Source organism: Theropithecus gelada, chromosome 7b (assembly GCF_003255815.1).
Source record: "Theropithecus gelada isolate Dixy chromosome 7b, Tgel_1.0, whole genome shotgun sequence".
Lineage (NCBI taxonomy): Eukaryota > Metazoa > Chordata > Mammalia > Primates > Cercopithecidae > Theropithecus > Theropithecus gelada.
Genome location: NC_037675.1, coordinates 65,758,400 through 65,773,322, shown reverse-complemented (window position 1 = coordinate 65,773,322; position 14,923 = coordinate 65,758,400). Strand labels below are relative to the sequence as shown.

Sequence of the window (14,923 nt, the reverse complement as noted above, 5' to 3'; positions counted from 1 at the left end):
CCCCCCCCCTGGGGGGCGGGGGGGAACCTTTTATAAAAAAAAAAAAAAAAAAAAAAAAAAGAGATTAGCAGGCACTTTGGGAGGCCGAGGCGGGCGGATCACAAGGTCAGGAGATCGAGACCATCCTGGCTAACACTGTGAAACCCCGTCTCTACTAAAAATACAAAAAAATTAGCCGGGCGTGCTGGCGGGCGCCTGTAGTCCCAGCTACTCGGGAGGCTGAGGCAGGAGAATGGCGTGAACCCGGGGGGCGGAGCTGGCAGTGAGCAGGGATCACGCCACTGCACTCCAGCCTAGGTGACAGAGCGAGACTCCGTCTCAAAAAAATAAATAAATAAATAAAAAGAGATTAGCTGTAGCATCAGCTCTTTTATTAAAAGTTAGGTCCAGGCATGGTGGCTCACACCCGTAATGCCAGCACTTTGGGAGGCCAAGGTGGGTGGATCACCTGAGGTCAGGAGCTTGAGACCAGCCTGGTGAAACCTGTCTCTACTAAAAATATTTTTAAAAATCAGCTGGGGGTGGTGGCAGGCACCTGTAATCCCAGCTACTCAGAGGCTGAGGCAGGAGACTCAGGAGTCAGGAACCTGACTCAGGAGGCAGGAACCCAGGAGGCAGAGGTTGCAGTGAGCATTGCACTCCAGCCTGGGCAACAAGAGCGAAACTCCAGCTCAAAAAAAAAAAAAAAAAGTTAGTTCTGCAGCTCCTGTGGGCTCCATATTAATCTGAAGTCCAAAATGCAAAGAAGGCTTAACACTACCTATCACAAGTTTGCTGAGGGCAAAATGAGAAAATGTGTACATTACTGAAATTGAAAAAGCAACCTCCAAGCGCGAGAGTTTCTCTTTCCACCACAGATACGTAAGATATTTTTTATATGGAGTAAAAGGAGCTGGTAAACACAACTGACTGGGATGGTTTCAGGTTTCTAAAAGATTATAAAGCAGCAAACTATGGCAGAACATTTTCTCTCACAGCCCCTAGAGTCATTTCAAAATGCCAAGGAAATATAGGTAGAGGTTTGCCCTCTGTACAAGTTTCAATAGTCTTCACATGTAGTTAGCTTGAAATACCTGCTGCATCTATTTCTATGTGTTAATGTTAGTCATTTTCGTTTTCCCACAGATAAGAGACACATATCTTGACTACATGAGTAAACGCAGCACTGGATGAGTTCAGTTTTGCTCCTAAACCAAATACTGTCAGGGTTGACGAGGCACTGCTAAATACGCAGTGCTTCGTGGATAGGATGATGTGGTCAGTGGAAAAAGTGACCACTGCTCAACCTAAGTATATGACCTCAGTAATGAGCAGACATTTTGGTTATCTACCCCCAGCCCCAGAATTTCTCTTTCCTTGCCAAATTACATGTACAAAATTCAACTAAAGATCCAGCTGAGGCCAGGCGCGGTGGCTCAAGCCTGTAATCCCAGCACTTTGGGAGGCCGAGACGGGCGGATCAAGAGGTCAGGAGATCGACACCATCCTTGCTAACACGGTGAAACCCCGTCTCTACTTAAAAAAATACAAAAAACTAGCCGGGCGAGGTGGCGGGCGCCTGTAGTCCCAGCTACTGGGGAGGCTGAGGCTGAAGAATGGCGTAAACCCGGGAGGCGGAGCTTGCAGTGAGCTGAGATCCGGCCACTGCACTCCAGCCTGGGCGACAGAGCGAGACTCTGTCTCAAAAAAAAAAAAGATCCAGCTGAGCCCTGACTCTTTTACATTTAATTTGGGGACCCTAATAATAGAGGCCAGTCCAGAAGCAGCTACACTGGATAGGTTGAGACTGGATTGGAGTAGGGTGGGGAATCTGTTCCCTCTTTTTAACCCTTCCAAATAAAACACTATTGATTTGGCCCTTCTCAATTTATCTTTAGTAAGCCAAGCAGGAAGAACACTTTTATGTGTTTCTCTGGCTAATACTTTCTGCCCTGCACTTGAATCTTTAAAAATATTCCTTCTTTGGAAAAGGTATACACACCTTGATTCACTCTTAATTTGGCAAGTGACTTACAATATTATCCCTGAGCGGACCATGCAAACTATTTAAGTAATTAAAATATGAACCAAGAAGTAGCTCGGTGGTAGAATATGTTGCTTCTAAAATGAACATATGCAAATATCAGTCTTTAGGTCCCGCAGCCCATTTGCTGGTCTATAACTGAGTGATTCTGCCATCCTTTGGGGGACACTATAACATTCAGCTTTATCAACATTCATTTGCCTATATGCAAATTACCAGTAAAAACACTGGTGACCAGGAGGGAAGACACTGCTTTGATTTTATTCATATTTTATTGTCTATGTAAGAAATTAATGTGAACAAGATGGCAAGTTTCATGTTTAAGTCAACATTTCCTACCTATCTGCAAGACTCCAGATCCCCACCCAGGTTTTTCTTCTCCATCTCTCACATGTAATCCAAAAAAAAAAAAAAAAATGCCAAAAGCAGAAATATGTTACAGAAGATGCAAGGTTTTAAACAGACTGAGCTTGAATGTCATATCGCAAGTATTCAAAGTGCGGAGTTGTAGGAGAGCAATTTCTTTATCGCCTGTTAGATAATTACACTACAAGAAAATGAGTGATCAATTATGAGCTACTGTCTTAAAAGCACGGTGGGGAGAGTGGGAGGGAGGTTAAAAACGGTGAAGGCTTGACAGTGACTAATGTTCCTGGCAGCTCAGCGTCTACATCTGAAACTTGAGATGGGAAGGGAGAAAAAAGGCTATTCTTGCTATAACTCCTTTCAACAATTCAACAGATATGAGTGCCAGTGGTCAGATGGCAGGAGACTGGATGTGGCGCCACAGTGACCACTGCCCTGAGGAGCTATCTAGGTAGGAGAGCACAGGATGCCACACGTGAGACACATACAGTAAAAGATACAATACACATGCTCTGTGGGAGAGGAGGGAGGGAGAGAAGGAAAGATCATCCCTTGGTAAGGGGAAATCAAACAAGGTTTGGAAGGAATAACGGACATGACAGGGAGGAAGAAGCTGAAGGTGAAGGTCAAGTTGAACCTTATTCAGTTGTGCAGCCCAAGGCCTGGCATTGTGCTTGATACACAATAGTTGCTCAGTTAAAGATAGTTCCTTTCTTGAATCTATGAGGACGCATACAAGTTTTGCCGTATTGTTCTGTGAAGTTTTCTGTTTGAAAGAATAGCCCACTCCACTAAGAATGCAGGGATGGGAACTACAAAGGACAAATGAGGCATGTGCAGGGAAGAGAAAGTGGTCCACTTTACAAGTTGAAGACAGGTATTCACCACACGCAAGTGAGATCACAGGCTGCAGAGGTCACTGAAATTAGTGTGAGGCTAAGGAGTCTGGCAAGTAAGAAGGAAGAGGCTCAGAGGTCCATGTCCAAAGGTGAACATGGCAAGGCGACAGCATGGGGATAGATCTGAGTGGGAAGCAGCGGGAGGGAGGGATACCTGCAAGGAAGTTATCACAGCCTGTCAGCTGAGAAGGTAACACTCAGTGGTGACACTGAGAACAGAGGAGACAGAAAACAATTCCTAATATTTAGAGATGGATCCAATATAGGGAATGCTTGGGAGGGAAACTAAAAGGCTGCAGACCTGTGGGAAGGAAGAATGGTGGTACTAACCAAAAGACAGGAGTAAGGGGTAACTGGGGGATGAGGATGCCAAGTATAGTTATGGACATGATTAAAAGGCTAGATTTATCCTCTCAGCCTAGAAAAAAACCCAGGTCAAATATCTTCTTGTAAAGCCTTCCTCTTGGCAGAATGAGTCCTTCTTCTGGACTCTGATAGCACTTTGCAATGATTATACTGTGTTTTAAACCCATCCAACAACTTTGCTAAAATAAAGGGTGATCTCTACATGAAGATAAAGTGATATATCCCTCCTGCCCTCCGTCTCACTTTCTCCCTGGACAAAGTCATCTTGGAAGCTGTACAGCACATGATTAAAATCACAAGCTCTGGCACCAGACCTGCCTGCAAGTGGCACCTCTTCTATCTACTAACTGTGCACCCTTGGGCTAGTCAGTCTCCCTAAACCTTAGTACTACAAGCATAAAATTAGAGACAAGCTTCTCTCTCAGGCTTCATTTGATGACCTAGACACCATCCTCAACACCAGAAGCCACCTTCCTCCTCCAGCAACACTCACCTGGGACATAATTGATTCCACAGTCGATGACTATTGCCCCAGGTTTGATCCACTCCCCTTTAACCATTTCAGGCTGACCAGTTGCAACCACCAGGATGTCACCTTTATTTACCTAGGGGGTAGGGGATTTGGACATCAGAAATGAAATAATGAAATACACACCAAAAAAACCCAGAAATGAAAAGGATATCCCTGAGCTTTGTATTAAATTCTTAACTGTCATAGGCTATTTCATAAGACACTGGGTTAAGGCCTCAAATGTAAGCCACGCACTGTTTCTGACAGCCCTTCACATGCCATGCTCATTTCTACACATGCCAAAGAGCTCCCTTTCACCAGCCATTTTACCCAATAGGGAAATCAGTGTGAACCTGCAAGGCAGAGAGGCAAACAGGCTTGGGGCCCTGCATGTTATAATGTCCAGACACTGCTTCTTCTCCTACAGAATATGGGGCTACCACCTTCCACAAAGCACTACTTTGGGAGGATTAAAAGAGAAGGTACTAGACCTCTCTCCTGCTCTCTCCCCACATTTAAGAGACTGCACTGTCAACAGGCACGTGTGCACGTGTGCATTCTTGGGCTCAGGAACCTGATGCAGGGATCTAGAACAAGCTGCCGTAGATATTAGCAGACTACTGCCCACAACTGTCTCTGGAGCACCTCCACTCTGAGGCCACCACTTTTACATACATGGAATCTGGCTGCCAGAGGTCAGTCTGAGTGCCTGTACTGCTAATCCTTGTCCACCACGAGGCAGACTAAGGTAGAAAGTACTTGGTGAGAGGTCAGGCATGTTGGGTCATGCCTGTAATCCCAGCACTTTAGGAAGGTGAACCAGGAGGATCGCTTGAGCCCAGGAGTTTGAGTCCAGCCTGGGCAATGCAGTGAGACCCTTGTCGCTACAAAAAGCTTAAAAATTAGCCAGGCATGGTGGTACATGCCTGTAGTCCCAGCTACTCAGAAGGTTGATGCAGGAGGATCACTCGAGCCCAGGAGTTCAAAGCTGCAGTGGGCTCTGATGGACTGCCACTGCACTCTAGCCTAGGCAACAGAGCAAGACTCTGTCTCTAAAGAAAAAAGACAAAGGCCGGGCGTGGTGGCTCATACCTGTAATCCCAGTACTTTGGGAGGCGGAGGCAGGCAGATCACCTGAGGTCAGGAGTTCGAGACCAGCCTGACTAACATGGAGAAACCCTGTCTCTACTAAAAATACAAAATTAGCCAGGTGCGGTGGCACATGCCTGTAATCCCAGCTACTCAGGAGGCTGAGGCAGGAGAATCACTTGAACCCAGGAGGCAGAGGTTGTGGTGAGCTGAGATCGCGCCATTGCACTCCAGCCTGGGCAACAGGAGTGAAACTCCGTCTCAAAAAAAAAAAAGAAAGAAAAAAGAAAAGAGAAATTACACAGAACAAACTCCGTATAAACTTGGGCACGCTTTTAATTTTATGGTTTTTTTTAAATAATTAATTAATTTTTTTTTTTTTGAGACAGGGTCTTGCTCTGTAGCCCAGGCTGGAGTGCAGTGGTGTGATCATGGCTTACTGCAGCCTCAACCTCCTGGGCTCAAGCAATCCTCTTGCCTCAAATTCCCGAGTAGCTGGGACTACAGGCATCTGCCCACCACATCTGGCTAATTTTTAATTTTTTTGCAGAGAAAGTGTCTCACTATGTTGCCCAGGCTGGTCTCAAAAACTCTTGAGCTCAAACAATCCTCCTGCCTCAGCCTCCCAAAGTGTTGGGACTACAGGTGTGAGCCACCCCACTCAGCCTTTAATTTGAATTTGCTTTTTCATCTTGTAAAAATGAGATGATGGGGTTAAATGAGGTCATGAGTATAAAGGACATGGCAGCATCTGGCATTTAGTGTGTGAAAAGAACACCCACCCTCCCCACCGTAACACCTTCACCTCTCCCCTGGACTCCCTACCTCCTCATTCAGATTGGCAGTCTTGGAGTGGCAGGTGGTCACTGTGGCATTGTTCCATAGAAGCAAGTCATGCATCGGGGCCCCGACAATTTTACTGCGCCCGACCACCACAGCATGCCTTCCGGCAATCGGCACCCCTGAAAGAAAAGCCAGCCTGCATCAGAGCTGGAGGATAGAAGCTGCCCTCATTCACATGCCACGTGGAGAATTCAGAATAAGTGCACAAAAACAGGTTCTTAACATCAAACAGAAACCTTCCCAAAAACATTCCTTCTTTGGCAATAATATTCTCAACTCTAGGGTTTCAGCTATAAATTGGGACTTGTACATGTGTCCTTCTTGCCGTGGGTTTTTGGGAGCAGCTTAAGCCAAGATCATTCATTGAGTCATAAGGGAGTGGGAAGAAAACCTACATTCAAAGAAAAAAGAAACCCTGACATACAGCTAATCAGCCATACAGAAGAAGATATCAGATTAAATTACATGGGAAAAACAGTTAAAACAAATAGGGTGTATGTAACAGGTTGGAGAGATGTGTAGGAAATTAGATTAGTATCAGTAATTCTTTCCAAATTTGGTAAGTTTGTTTATACAGTTCCTCACCCAAATTTCTCTTTTGGCTTAGGGCCTGAGCCATAGGGTTACTTGCAGGGAAGTGATAAAGGGGAAATTTAACTGTGGCAGCAAGCTTTCTTTTTGCATCACAGCATCCATTTTTCTGGCAATATACCAATGTCCTTTTTAGGGCTGACTCATACTCTACTAAAGACAGCCTGAGTGAGTATCCAGTAGTGGACAGGTGACCATATTTCTTCCCTCAGCTGATAAGATCCAATCCCATGACTGTTAGGCTTAAGGATGGAACCAGGCTGTAGGTGTCTGTGGCCACAAAGTGGAGCCCGAGAATGAGCTGTCCACAAAGAAGAAAGCAGAGAGAAGTTGATGACTTCATCAGAGTCCTCAGGGCAGTCAAGGCTGAGGGCAGTGGACCCTTGGTCAAGGCAGGTAGGGTTTAAATTGTGCTTCTTGTATAAAATCGTTTTTTTCAGGAAAAGATAAACTCTTATAATAATGTTAACATCATGAACATCTAGAAGTAAGGACCACGAAGTTTTAAAAGGTAACTTTCTATACTTTTTAAGGATTCAGCAGAAGAGTTAAAGCTGCATCAGGGCAAATGATAGCATCACTGTCAATAAGAGGCAGTGGCCTTCAGGTGCTGTCCTCGTGGGATTATTTTTCTTTTTTAAGCAAGGCACTACAATGTTTGCTAAATATGCTGAAGAATATACATTTAACTGTAGAAATGAACTGTCAAAGCTTATGGCTTGATTGACCTTTTCTTGCCAACCACAGAAAATTTTCATTTATGCTGGCCAAAACTTTCCACTTGAAACTTCTGACCTACTTCTTTTTACCAGGACCCATTTCCTTGTAAAAAATAACCTCTGCTAAAAGTACTCATAATGAAATTAAAATAGCAAGGTGCTAACTAGTAATGGGACAATATGGCCAACTGTACAGGAGACCCATTTCCAGCCATCTGTCGAGTCCTGGAACTACTGTGGAGATTCAGTGCCCATTTTGGGGGTGGGGGGAGGTGGGACTTTTCACTTCGTATTCTTTTAAACTATCCAAATTTTTATTACTGTATAGGTTATTTTTCGCAAAAAATAAATTGCTTTCAACTCAGATAACTCTGAATTCAAATCTTGGTTCCATTGTCTCCCAGACAAGTTACTTGCTCTCTCTAAGCTGGTTTTTGTTTGTTTGTTTTAGAGACAGAGTCTCACTCTGTTGCCCAGGCTGGAGTGCAGTGGGGTGATCTCAGCTCACTGCAACCTCCTCCTCCCGGGTTCAAGCAATCCTCCCACCTCTGCCTCCCAAATAGCTGGAAATACAGGTGCACACCACCCTGCCTGGATAATTCTTTTGTATTTTTAGTAGAGACAAGGTTTCACCATGTTGACCAGGTTGGTCTCGAACTCCTGACCTCAGGTGATCTGCCCGCTTCGGCCTCCCAAAGTGCTGGGATTACAGGCGTGAGCCGCCGTGCCTGGCCTGAGCCTATTCTCTTAGCAGTTGAACAGTAACAGTACCTACTTCATAGAGTTTCTGAGAAAATGGAGAGAAAATTTAGGTAACATCCTTACTAGACAGGCCCTTCTGCCAATCAAGTCCATTTATTTATGGCCCACTATGTACCTCCTCTATGCCACCACATGTCAAGACCAGGCTTCAGGAAATGATGCTTTCTTGTTGTTTGGTTTGTTGTTTTTACCTGTCTCTTTGATGAGTTCCAAGCATCCCTTAGGCGTACAAGGAATGAAACAGTCATTGAGGTCACCTCTAGCAAGTTTCCCAGCACTGATGTTGGTCAATCTAAAAAAAAGTGATGGAAATAAGAAGGAAATAAAGGCAATTAGGTGTCTTTACTCTTTAGAAACATTTATGCTGTATTCCCCAAACAGAAACATATTATAAATGAAAGCATGCAATGAGACATAGGAAGCCAAGCCACATTTACCCATCCACATCCTTCTCGGGTGCAATAGCATTGATCACTTCTTCAGTGTTAATGGAATTCTCTGAATCAAAAGGCAGCTGCACTAAGAACCCGTGTATAGTAGAGTCTTCATTCAAAGATGTAATGTACTTGATCACCTAAAAGTAATACCACATATAATTTGTATATCACATAGAAATCAAAAGGTAGGAAGAAACACTTTTCAAGGCAAAAATTAGGTTGCCCTATTTCCCCCCAACAGTTTAATTATAGTTCTTTCAGAATGTACCTTCCCCTTGACTCCTGAGCAGAACACCTGTACTTAACATAGAATGGATCCCCTAGGTGTCTGGTAAGAAGTCCATCAAATAAAAGAGCTAAATGGCTGGGCGAGGTGGCTCATGCCTGTAATCCCAGCACTTTGGGAGGCCAAGTCAGGAGGATTACTTGAACCCAGGTGTTCAAGACCAGCCTGGGCAACACAGTGAAATGTGATCTCTACAAAAATTTTTAAAAATTAGGGCCAGGGGCTGGGTGCAGTGGCTCACGCCTGTAATCCCAGCACTTTAGGAGGCTGAGGTGGGTGGATCACCTGAGCTCGGGAGTTCAAGACTAGCTTAGCCAACGTAGTGAAACCCTGTCTCTACTAAAAATACAAAATTAGCCAGGTGTGTTTGCACATGCCTGTAATCCCAGCTACTCGGGAGGCTGAGGCAGGAGAATCACTTGAACCCGGGAGGCGGAGGTTGCAGTGAACTGAGATCGTGCCACTGCACTCCAGTGGTGAGCTGAGATTGTGCCATTGTACTCCAGCTGGGGCAACAATAGTGAAATTCCATCTCAAAAAAAAAAAAAAAAAATTAGGGCCCAGTGCGGTGGCTCACACCTGTCATCCCAGCACTTTGGGAGGCTGAGGTGGGCCTCCCAAAATATAGAAAATTATTTTCTATAATTTGTACCATACAATACAATAGCAGTTACTGGATCACTTGAAGCCAGGCGTTTGAAACCAGCCTGGCCAACATGGTGAAACCCTATCTCTACAAAAATACAAAAAATAAGCCAGGCATGGTGGCATGTGCCTGTAGTCCCAGCCTCTCAGGAGGCTGAGGCATGAGAATCGCTTGAACCCAGGAAGCGGAGGTTGCAGTGAGCTGAGATCATGCCACTGCTCTCCAGCCTGGGCAACAGAGCAAGACTCTGTCTCAAAAAAAAAAAAAAAGGGCCAGGTGTGGTAGTTCACGCCTATAATCCCAGCACTTTGGGAGGCTTGGGTGGGCAGATCACTTGAAGTCAGGAGTTTGAGACCAGCCTGGGCAATATGGGCAACTAAAAATACAAAAATTAGGTGGGTGTGGTGGCACATGCCTGTAGTCACAGCTACTCAGGAGGCTGAGGCACAAGAATCGCTTGAACCCAGGAGGTGGAGGTTGCAGTGAGCCAAGATCGCACCATTGCACTCTAGCCTGGGCGACAAGAGTAAAACCCTGTCTTAAAAAAAAAAAAAAAAAAAAAAAAATTAGCTGGGCATGGTGGCTCATGCCTATAGTCCCAGCTGCTCAAGAGGCTGAGGTGGGAGGATCACTTGAGCTTAGGAGGTTGAGGCTACAATGAGCTATGACCACACCACTGTGCTCCAGCTGGGGCAACAGAGTGCGACCCTGTCTCTAAAAATATAATACAATACAATAAAAAGAGCTAAGAACTCTAATAACTTATTACAGCAATAATACCCATGTTACAATCATCCAAATCAAGATGTAGAGCAGCAATGTCCAATCATCTTTTTTGTGATGGCAGAAATTTTCTGTAATTTGCACCTTACAATACAATAGCAGCTACTGAATCCTTGCAAAGTGGCTAGTACAACCAAGGAAGTGAATTTTTAATTTTATGTCATTTTAATTAAATTCAAATAGCCTCATGGGGCTAGTGGCTCCCATACTGGACAGCACATATATGGAACATTGCTATAACCTTAAGAAGTTGCTTTATCCTCCTACTCCTTTAGCGTTAATCTCCCACCTATAGGCAACCACAGTTCTGACTTTAATCACCACTAATTTGTTCTACCTATTCCTAAACCTCATATAAAAGGAATACATATTTGGTTTTTAGAATGCAGATAATTACAGGCCAAGGATCAGTTTTAATAAACACAACAGATGATTTGGAAGCAAACAGTACTGCAGTCACACTTTGAGTACCAAATATTCCTCCCCTAGGACTGCACCATCTCCTTTATGGGAGTCTGTGAAGAAAGAACACCTGGAGGTGCTGGGCATGGCGGTGGCTCACGCCTGTAATCCCAGCACTTTGGGAGGCCGAGGCGGGTGAATCACCTAAGGTCAGGAGTTCGAGACCAGTCTGGCCAACGAGGTGAAACCCCGTCTGTATTAAAAATATAAAAATTAGCCAGGCGATGTGGTGCGCGCCTGTAATCCCAGCTACTTGGGAGGCTGAGGCAGGAGAATCGCTTGAACTGGGGAGGCGGAGGTTGCAGGGAGTCGAGATCGCGCCATTGCTCTCCAGCCTGGGCAACAAGAGCGAAACTAGCTCAAAAAAAAAAAAAAAAAAAAAAAGTACCTGGAGATCTTGGGTAAATGTGTCAGTCCCCAAAGTCCCCCTAAACCAAAACCAGAGAGGAAACCACTTCAGCTTCCCTCTTCACAATCAACTTATAAAAACTCACCTCAGATTCTGTGGTTGTTCTTGGTAACTTAATGTGAGTGGCTTTGATCCCAATCTGCAAAACGGACATTAAAAGCAGGTAAATGGCAAGACAACTTGAGATATTGAACCATTTCTTTTACAGACATGACTAACAAACAAGGTGTTGGTCATCATTTCACCCTTATATGTTCTGAAGAATGAGTCCCTCACTTCAACCCATTCATCATTCGCTGGTTAATTGCCACTACGGCACTTCAGCAATGTCACGCTTGCTATTCCTTGAGAAAGGAAATTAAATCTTGGGACCCCAAATTCATTAAGTCAAAGGGAAAAGCCAAGCTGGGAACTGGGTCATGCAAATCTGCCTCCCCCTTTTTGGTTCCTAAATAAGATGTTACAAGATGAAAAGCTACATGCCTCCCCCATATTTTGCCCACAAGGAAATTCCTAGTGAGCTGCAAGATCTTTATGATGTTTCTGTTAAAATTTCACCATGGCAATGTAAACCGATAGCTTGTCTTTACAGGTGCAGCCACCCCCAGCCCACCAGACACAAATGTATATCTGATTGTTCCCCTGTCCCATTTTGTCTATGTTATCTTACGTAAAATGCAGATTGCCTGCATTTTTCCTCAGCCCCACTTGTCTATATCATCTTTTTTGGGGGGGGGGATGGAGTTTCACTCTCGTTGCCCAAGCTGCAGTGCAATGGCATGATCTCAGCTCACCGCAACCTCCGCCTCCCAGGTTCAAGCAATTCTCCTGCCTCAGTCTCCCAAGTAGCTGGGATTACGGGCATGCGCTACCACACCTGGCTAATTTTTTGCATTTTTAGTATAGATGGGGTTTCTCCATGTTTCTCAGGCTGGTATCGAACTCCTGAGCTCAGGTGATCCACCTGCCTCAGCCTCTCAAAGTATTGGGATTACAGGCATAAGCCATGGTGTCCAACTGTCTATGTCATCTTATGTAAAAAATGCAGATTCACTTAGCCAAAGTCATGAATGACTATTTTTCCCTACCCACCTCTTACATGAAAATTGTGTACTTCTCGCCGGGCGCGGTGGCTCACGCCTGTAATCCCAGCACTTTGGGAGGCCGAGACGGGCGGATCACGAGGTCAGGAGATCGAGACCATCCTGGCTAACACGGTGAAACCCCGTCTCTACTAAAAAATACAAAAAACTAGCCGGGCGAGGTGGCGGGCGCCTATAGTCCCAGCTACTCGGGAGGCTGAGGCAGGAGAATGGTGTGAACCCGGGAGGCGGAGCTTGCAGTGAGCTGAGATCCGGCCACTGCACTCCAGCCTGGGTGACAGAACAAGACTCCGTCTCAAAAAAAAAAAAAAAAAAAAAAAGAAAATTGTGTACTTCTCAATAACCTGCCCTTTCCTCTTTAAATTTGGAGAACTCGAAATCATCTTCAGAGAAAGGCATAGACCTGTCTCCCAGGTGTGTCTTTAATTTTGGCAAATAAATCTCCTAAAATGATTGAGACTTGTCTCGTCACTTTTCTCAACTGACATCCTGCTCTTTGGGAAGAAAATCATTAAAGAGAAAACAAAAACTCAAGGGCAAACCAGAGGTCACAGGTCTAACTCACCCATTTCTGACTTGCAAAATAGATAAACTAATGTCTCCTGTGGGTGATAAAAGTTTACACAGGGAGGAACAAAAAGGGCAAGGGGTAATTGATAGGACCCAGGTGGAGGTGGGGGAGGGTGATGGCACGGCTGTTCTGGCTTACCTCTTCAGCAGCCTTCAGCTTCACTTTTATATAAAGATTGGAATCATCTCTGTTGCCAATCTAGAATAATAAATGCATGCAAATCAGATGATTAGGGAAAGGCAAAGTGCACAGAAAAGCTTCTACAATTTTAGTTTTAATAAAAGAAATGTTTAATCATGCAACTCTTGTTGCAGAGAACTTACAGGAGTATAGGGAGGCTGTGGGGGCAGGAGGGATTATGTGAACACAGATGGTGTTACAGCCCCTCCCCTAAACAAGGCCCACGTGGTTCTCACTGCAAAACCTCAAACAGAAAGTAGAGGATATCTGCATCTGCACAGGAAACTAAGCAAGGATGCTGCAGGCCTACCAGAAACATGTGGGATTTCTGCTGCCATACCAAAAATAACAGAGTATGGAGGGCTGAGAAACTGTCATCAGGCAAGAAAAATGACTGAGAGGCAGGAGCACCCAGAGGGCACAGTCCACACCCTCTCCCCCACCCCCAGGGGCAATGGAAAGCTCCCTGGCCCCTCCACACAGAAAATAGAAAGGAGGGTGGAAGGACCTCACTCTAGTTTACACTGAATAAACAGCCAGGCAAGACAAAGGGCAATCTGCCGGCCCCAACACAGAGAGAAGGCCGGGTGCAGCGACTCAGGTCTGTAATCTCTGCACTTTGGGAGGCCAAGGGAGGAGGATCATTTCAGTCCAGGAGTTTGAGACCAGTCTGGGCAACATAGCGAGACCCCCATCTTTACAAAAAATTAGCCAGGCGTGGTGGTGCACGACTGTAGTCCCAGCACTCAGGTGGCCAAGGTGGGAGGATTACTTGAGCTCAGGAGTTTTGCCATGATTGCACCAGTGCACAGTGAGTCATGATATTGTGCCTGGGTAGCCTGGGCAACAGAGAGACCTTGTCTCTTAAAAAAAAAAAAAAAAAGAGGGAGAAACTTGTAGTGCAGACGCCAAATCCTTTGAACCACCATGCTGTGTCTCACTATGTTCCCTCTGTTTCTTTAACCATGAACATATTTATAGTTTATCATTATAACCATTTATTTGTAAAATTTTATTTTACTAATATTTTTTCATGCTCCAGTGGTTGGTATTTCTCCTTTTCAAGGTTGATATATGCTACCATAAGTTGTGTTTCTCCCAAAATTACAGAGGGTATCACAGAGGGAAAGGTGGTAGGTCCCTTCATATCAAAGATAACTGAAGCATAGCTCCTTTTAACAGGACCATGGCAAAGAAAGAAGCCAGCTTTTGTGACAGAGGATTTTCTGACCTTGTCATATTGATGCTATTACTGGATGCTCCCCTCAGATCTCAGGACATGGCCAGAATCTTAGCTTCAGTTGTCCCTTATACAGACAGTTCTCAGTTTTGTTGTGCTAATTTGAATCGCAAGAGCCAGAAGAGTCCTTTGAGGGGAATTCTACTTTTTTTTTAATGGATTATTTGTATCTAAGTACATTAGATGCTTCCCGTAGGGACTTCCCTAGACTTTTAGTGCCTCTCATGTTTCCTCTTTGGTCACTTTCTATGTATGTTCTTTGCCCCACCACCCAACCCTTACTGGTGCAGTTACCAGATTTGATACATTCTGGAATTTTTAGATCAAAGTAGGAAAGGAGGTGGTTCTAAATAAAAAAGTATTTTTTTTTTTTACAATTTCATTCATATTTATACCTACAACTAGTTATTTAGTCTTAACTCTGAGATTAAATTGTTTTACCACTTGCTGCCAGTCCTTTTTAAGCCACAGATTCTCTGTTCTAGAGTTTATCTTCATTCATGTTTCAGGTAAGTGAAATGTAACTATAAGTCACTTTTCCAGGAAAGGTTGGTGGACATTTTTCTAAGTCCGTATAACTGAAAATATTTTTCTGCTGTCCCTTGCACTTGACTGGCCTTGGTGGATTTGGAGTGAC

The 14,923-nt window shown here is 44.6% G+C and overlaps 1 protein-coding gene across 2 annotated transcripts in view; it reads right to left on the bottom strand.

Annotated features, from left to right (window-relative positions):
- MTHFD1 (methylenetetrahydrofolate dehydrogenase, cyclohydrolase and formyltetrahydrofolate synthetase 1) overlaps positions 1 to 14,923 on the bottom strand; it is a 76,405-nt gene that overhangs the window by 38,036 nt on the left and 23,446 nt on the right. For both annotated transcript variants that reach the window (XM_025391198.1, XM_025391199.1), the window contains exons 3-8: positions 13,005 to 13,064; positions 11,278 to 11,331; positions 8,607 to 8,743; positions 8,361 to 8,461; positions 6,080 to 6,216; positions 4,148 to 4,259 (exon numbers count right to left, since the gene is read on the bottom strand). In XM_025391198.1, coding sequence (XP_025246983.1) covers positions 4,148 to 4,259; positions 6,080 to 6,216; positions 8,361 to 8,461; positions 8,607 to 8,743; positions 11,278 to 11,331; positions 13,005 to 13,064 — 601 coding nt within the window. The remainder of the gene's footprint in view (positions 1 to 4,147; positions 4,260 to 6,079; positions 6,217 to 8,360; positions 8,462 to 8,606; positions 8,744 to 11,277; positions 11,332 to 13,004; positions 13,065 to 14,923) is intronic.